Source organism: Archocentrus centrarchus, chromosome 24 (assembly GCF_007364275.1).
Source record: "Archocentrus centrarchus isolate MPI-CPG fArcCen1 chromosome 24, fArcCen1, whole genome shotgun sequence".
NCBI classification, from domain to species: Eukaryota; Metazoa; Chordata; class Actinopteri; order Cichliformes; family Cichlidae; genus Archocentrus; species Archocentrus centrarchus.
In genome coordinates, this window is record NC_044369.1 from 30,542,728 (window position 1) to 30,549,702 (window position 6,975).

Below are 6,975 nucleotides of genomic sequence, written 5' to 3' on the forward strand. Positions count from 1 at the left end.
GCAGATTTCTCCCATATTGGCTTCTCTTCATTGGCTCCCTGTTAAATGTAGAATAGAATTTAAAATTGTCCTCACATACAAGGTCTTGAATAATCAGGCTCCATCTTATCTCAAAGACCTTATAGTACCATATCACCCCAATAGAGCCAGAGCCTTCAGCTTTCAGGCCCCTCTTCTGTGGAGCTCACAGTTTGGATTTGGGAGACAGACACCCTCTGTATTTTTAAGATTAGACTTAAAATTCTCCTTTTTGATAAACCTTATAGTTAGGGCTGGATCAGTTGACTCTGAACCATCCCTTAGTTATGCTGCAATAGGACTAGGCTGCTGGGGGCTTCCCATGATGCACCTGAGTGTTTCTTCTTCACACACACCCCTTTTGACTCTGTGTTTATACACCACTCTGCAATTAATCGTTAGTTAGTTGTAGTTAGTTGTATTTTGTCCTGTCTCTCTCCCCTCACCCCCAACCAGCTGTGGCAGATGACTGCCCCTCCCTGAGCCTGGTTCTGCTGGAGGTTTCTTCCTGTTAAAAGGGAGTTTTTCCTTCCCACTGTTGCCAAGTGCTGCTCATAGGGGATCTCTGGTTGTTGGGCTTTTCTGTATTATTGTAGGGCCTTTACCTAACAATATAAAGCACTTGAGGCAGCTGATGTTGTGATTTGGTGCTATCTAAATAAAATTGAATTGAATTGAACTGATACTAAAGGCTTTGGAGTTTGGATGATACCAAAGGCTGATGCTAATTCCTTCATCTGCTTTGCATTTTCCAGGTCATAAAGGCAATAGAGGAAGGATACCGTCTTCCAGCTCCCATGGACTGTCCACCAGGCTTACATCAGCTAATGCTGGACTGCTGGCAGAAAGACCGGGCAGAACGCCCCAAATTTGACCAGATAGTTGGCATCCTCGATAAGATGATACGCAACCCTAACACACTGAAAACCCCAGTCGGAACGTGTACAAGGTATGGAAATAAGACCCCTGATGAATTATTTTTAAATGTAGGTTTCACACAGTATAGAATTTCAACTTATCACATTGGTAGATGATCCAAAGTGTCCAGTGGATGATTTAGCCTCTCGAGTTCAAAGTTAAAAGATAAATCCAGGAGGATCAATAGCTCAAAGCAGCTTCCATGCCTTTATGGTCAAAAGCAGGGCTTTTAAATCAATCTCTATAATGAGTTTCTAGTACTTTGGAGTGCAGTGGGAACTCCAGAGCTCACTCTGACGTTTGTCAAATGAATTCTACTCACAGTCAGAACATGCTTTCCACTGTGAGATGAGGCTTAAAGGTTATAACTGGTTAAAAATCATTTTCTATATAGAGACTGTATGGGGTATGTTTTTGGGAATGAATTCAGATCAAAAAGATATTGACAAAAACATTTTTCAGAAGCAGAGGATGACATGCAGCATCTATTTGTGATATTCTTATTGACTGAAGCCTCCAATCAGCAATTTTTTTTTTCCCCTTCTTATAATTTGCCACACTGCTGGATGCCTTTGGTTGCCGCTTTGTCTCATCTCTTGTTTGATTGTGTTTTCAGCCCAACATTTCCTTTTTACATAACCATTTTTCTGTGCTCATCCCGCAGACCAATTAGCCCACTGTTAGATCAGAGCACACCAGACTTCACTGCTTTCCGCTCAGTGGGAGAGTGGCTGGAAGCCATCAAGATGGAGCGATACAGAGACAACTTCACAGCAGCTGGCTACAGTTCCTTGGAATCTGTGGCCAGGATGTCAATCGAGTGAGTGGATAGGAAACCCTCAGGGGTTTAAGCATTAGTAGAGAACATTAAAATTAACTATGCTTAGTCTGTGCTCTCATCTACACTTCCCTTACTTCCGTTCGTTCTTGAGCAAAAACTTCAGCTGTATTCAAAAGTAGAATTGTTGGTAGAATGCCATTGTATGAAGGTTTTGTGAGTTTCTGAAACTTACCATAAACTTTCTAATAATCCAAGCTGGAGGAGGAACTGGGTCTGTTTTTGAACCACATCATTTTAGGAATCAGCCTACTTATTGATTTGCTTCTGTTTAATTTACCTTTTCTTGTGAACTCAACACTGCCTTCAACACAATATTAGGCAGGTGGTCATAATGTTATGCTTAATCGGTGTGTATAGTTGGATGGTAACAAAGCGAGGGAAGGTAGTCAAAATTGAGGGGATTGCACTACCAGAAGGTAATGTTGCCAAAATTGTACCACTGGCAGATAGAGCAAGTGGCTCACATAAGAAAAAAAAATCCTACGAATGGCTGTACAAAGCTGGACTGAAAGACAGCACAGAGGCACTAATCATGGCAGCACAGGAACAAGCTCTGAGCACAAGATCGATAAATAGTGGGGTCTACCACACCAGGCAAGACCCTGGGCACAGGCTGTGCAGAGATGCCCCTGAGACAATCCAGCACATAACAGCAGGGTGTAAGATGCTAGCAGGCAGGACATACATGGAACGCCATAACCAAGTGGCTGGCATAGTATACAGGAACATCTCTGCCTGGAAGTCCCGAGGTCAAAATGGGATACACCCCCAAAAGTGGTTGAGAATGACCAAGTTAAGATCCTATGAGACCAGATACAGATGGAGAAGCTGTTGATGACGAACCAACCGGACATAGTGGTGGACAAGCAGAGGAAGAAGGACATAGTGAGCTGAGAAATACCAAGGGCTGAGAGAAGAGCTAAAGAGGATGTGAAACGTGAAGGCAACAGTGCTTCCTGTGGTAATCAGAACACTCAGGGCTGTGACCCCAAGTCAACTGCAAGAGGTCAAGGAACAAAGAACACAAGAAACAAGTTCCAAGCTCCCTGTCCAGAAGACTACAGTACTAGGAACAGCTAACATGCTGCGCAGGACCTTCAAGCTCCCAGGCCTCTGTTTGGAGGACAAAATAAAGACCACCCATAGGATGAGTGGGGAATATATGGCTATGAAAAGTTATAGAAGTACAGCTTCAGAGTATAGCTTCATGTCAGTTAAACCTCTGGGATATTGATCTGGTCAGTTAACTAGCAGAGAGGGTTGTTAATCAGTTTAAGCTGTTTATGCACAGCGGACAGGTGCACGGAAGGAAGTGATACCATTGACTGACTCCCATGCTCACGTGACCTAAATCCAATAGAACACCTCTGGGGTTATTATGTTTTGGGCCATATGCTGGCAGGTTGCACCTCAGACTGTCCAGATCTGGGAGGAGATCCCCCTCATTTGTCATGTCATTAGGAGCATGCCCTAATGAGATGTCAGACATGCACACAAACATGTGGGTTCCATACAGACTACTAAGTACCATTTTGAGTTGCTGCAATGCAATTAATGAATGCATATTAGTCTTTAGTTTTCAACATATGTGTTACCATCCCCATAAAACACACGAGTTAAAAAGGAAAAACAAACTTTCCAAACTTCCCAAAGAAATCAAGCCTCAGACTGCTTCAAATGATGTTTTGGTATATTATCCTTGATCCTTGTGAATTTTTTTTATTTAGATTCATAAACAAGCTGCTATATTCACAATATTGAAAAAAGCTGACTATTTCTTCTTCTGTCTTCCAGGGACGTGATGAGCTTGGGGATCACTCTGGTGGGACATCAGAAAAAGATCATGAGTAGCATACAGACTATGAGAGCCCAGATGCTGCACCTCCATGGCACGGGTGTCCAGGTGTGACAAACTCTGATGGGCTGCCTTCAGAGAGGGCGAACAAAAATGAGCTTGGGGCATAAATGGAATAACTGTCAAAGTAAACAGACATATGTGATGTCTGACTCTTCTGGCTGTGCCTGGAGTGAAATCATTCCTTTGTTTCTCAGTGAAGGATTGTGGTCCACCTCTTTAAAGGGCACTAAAGAGAGGAAAAGCGCAAAAAAGAAACAGCAACAAAAAAGAAACTACCTGGATGAGACAAATTTATATTTCCCTTCTTTTTCAAGCTAAACCACATATCAAACAACATATTGAAAAGGAGTTTGCCGCTTAAGTTTCTTTAACTTAATGATTTATGTGAACACATTGTCTGGATTTCCTTTAAAAGAACTAAAGCAGTGATTTTACTTGTTTCTTTTTTTTTATTTGTTAATTTCCTTTGTGTCTGCCACAGTGACACGTTTTGGCACATATAAAAGTTCTTTTTCCTCTTCTCTTTGGATGTGACAACAGGGTAACTCTTTAATCCAAACACAGAGGGAACTTTTTAGGTGCACATTTAAAGGTACTTTTTGTGCTGGACTGTTTGCAATGACTCTCGTTTTTCTTCATGTGCTGTTGAAGTGAAAACATTATCTTCACGCTTGTTTGCAGCCTGTTGGAGTGGGCTTTTGACGTGGTTTCAAATTTTCAACATTTTTTTTTTTTTTTTAATCAAAGAATTTTATGATGAGTGCAACACCGATGGAGCTGCAGGAGGCAAACTCTTCTTCGATTCACCAGAATTGTTATTATTATTATTGTTTTTTAATCAGAGTAGCAATATCCTTCATCTGAGTGTTCACTATGGGAAACAGAGTTTCACTTGGTTGTTGAGTACAATGTGTCAGCACAGTTGAAAGATTGTATTGACGTTGCAGCCATGCTTTGCCATCATTTTGCCTCAAATGTTTTACACAGTGGTTGTTTTGATGAATTGTTTCAAGACATGACGAGACGTAATACTGCCTTAAAATGTGTTTAGATTAAGTATTGCCACTATTTTAGGCACTTCAGTGGCAGTGCTTTCTGTGGCTCATTTCAATGGTGTAAAGTTCCTTTTTTTTTTTTTCTTCATTGTAGCGTGATGTCTTTTTATCTTGAACTTGAACTGGTGTGCACAGACTCTGTTTTATGCCACAAGTGACAGTCAGTGAAGAAGAGTTGGACTAAAAAGAGCAATAATTACTAGGTAAAAATTGTCCTCGACAGACTTTTTAAGGTGCTAGATGAAATGGAAAGGATGCGGGTGCTGTTCAGAGACAAAACCTTTGGAAAGATTCAGTCACCGCCGGAAAAGGAAAGGAATGTACCTCTTTGACCTAAGTGTTGCGTAAAAATACCATGCCAAGTCATCAAATGAAACAATAATGTATTTTGCTGTAATGATATGTTAAACATTTGGTGAGACTCTAAAGTGGCATGGAAATGTTGACTTGAGTGACTGCAGAGATAAAAGAGGCACCATCTAAAACACTAGAAAGGTGCCAATTAGCCATGCTGACATAATTTTCTGACACATTGCCCCCCCTTCCCCACCTCCCTCCACCCAAAAGAAAAAAAAAATCTAAAGAGCCCCTTCTGGGTCTAGGTATGAAAATGTCACACTAAACCATGGAGCTAGTATCAGACACGGACTATGTTGTTAAATCCCTCCGTCCCGGTACTGCAGGCAGCCGTGCAGCTCCCTTGTTTATTCATGCGTCTCTGCTGCTCATCCCTCACAGGCACAGATGTGACAGAACATGCATTAAAGTGTTTCTTAAAATTGCTCCTCTTTTCTTCCGTACAGCTTTGTATGGAGAACAGAGAAGAAGGGGCTGTGCCGAGGATGTGCTAAAAGTCAATCAACCTATTTGGTGCCATCTGTCTCCACTTCAAAAACAAACAAACAAACAAAAAAATTCCCAAAAAGGAAAACTTTCCATGTTGAGTTTGTTTTTACTGCAGTGTCCTTTGTAAAGGGTGGTGTTCACAGAAGAAAAGCATTAAAACGTCTCTCGCTGCTGCTGTAACATGAGACATAAATCTTTGTTTTCAAAGCTGTAGTCATTTTCTCATCACAGAAAAAGTATAACCATCAGGACTCAACCTTGAGCTCACTAACAGGCAGTAAAACCATCTGAAGCTTCATTTAACATAAAAAAAAAAGACTTCTTGTACTTTCTGTTTTGACCTTTCATCCACACTAAGACAGTGATTGAAATTGGTGCAAAAATCTGGCAACAACAACAAAGAAATCCTGCTCAGACTGAGTGTCACTGAAGTCTCTCTAAAGGGTGAGATATAGCCTGACAGTAGATGCAAATTCACAACTGCATAGATAGACATGGTCAGGTAGTCATAGGTTTAGAGCTTCATAAAGACTGCAACAAATTTTATGTTCTTTTTGTGTTTGTTTACTTTCTCAACTATTTGTTGTATTGCCACCTGTTAGAAAAATGAGTTAGCCTGGCATGCTAAAACCGTGATTGTGTGGATGTAAAATTCCTTCAGAATGGCGGAAAACTCAATTTGAAAAACGTGAATTAGTCCTTAAATGAACAACATTAGCTGGCTTATCGTGGATGCGTTGCTTAAATCCATTTTCACTGTGGGATTCACCTTGGGATGAGACACCCAAAATTAGCCCCGACCAGCCCTCCATATCACACACGCCCTCCCTTTATCCATACAGCAGACCTCAGCAATTGGGCCTTGGCCAGACCTTTGAATTGAATACTGGCATAAAGTCATTCAGTCAGCACAAAACTCCCCAGTTTACAGGCAGCACTCTGTTTCTCACCATCAACTCCCTGCTCTGATTTTCAAACTGGACCTCTGGAGGATGCCCCTCACACCTCTGTCCCTTTTTTTTTTTCTGTGCTGGGGAGATAGTAGTTTGAGCCAAACTGAGATTAAGGCCAGGATGCAATCGATACAATGTTTCAGTTTGATTTATGCTGAACTTCAGGTTGCTCAACTCTGGAAAAAAAAAAGTTTTGTTGTGACTCTGTTTCAGGAAAAAAGATTTTAAAATATAAAAAGGCAAAAAAAAAAAAAAAAAGGAACCTACAGGATGTAGACTGCTGGCTGGAATTTAGGAATAGCAGATAGAGTACAAACTTATTTTTTAAATCTTGTGGTTCAGCAGTTGGAAATTAGTTTCTCCACTTTGGCAGGTGGTGGATAATTCCAAAGAGTGCAGCACTATCAGTTGTTTCAGAACGAGCCGGGATATTAGGGGATCTTTGTATATGTTCTAATTGTAAAACTTGTACATTTTATTTATATT

The 6,975-nt window shown here is 40.9% G+C and overlaps 1 protein-coding gene across 2 annotated transcripts in view; it reads left to right on the forward strand.

Annotated features, from left to right (window-relative positions):
• LOC115774018 (ephrin type-A receptor 7-like) overlaps positions 1–6,747 on the forward strand; it is a 99,407-nt gene extending 92,660 nt beyond the window's left edge. For both annotated transcript variants that reach the window (XM_030721019.1, XM_030721020.1), the window contains exons 15-17: positions 774–967; positions 1,601–1,756; positions 3,572–6,747. In XM_030721019.1, the coding sequence (XP_030576879.1) occupies positions 774–967; positions 1,601–1,756; positions 3,572–3,686 (465 nt within the window). In that variant the 3' untranslated portion in view covers positions 3,687–6,747. The remainder of the gene's footprint in view (positions 1–773; positions 968–1,600; positions 1,757–3,571) is intronic.
• The last annotated feature ends 228 nt before the right edge of the window (positions 6,748–6,975 follow it).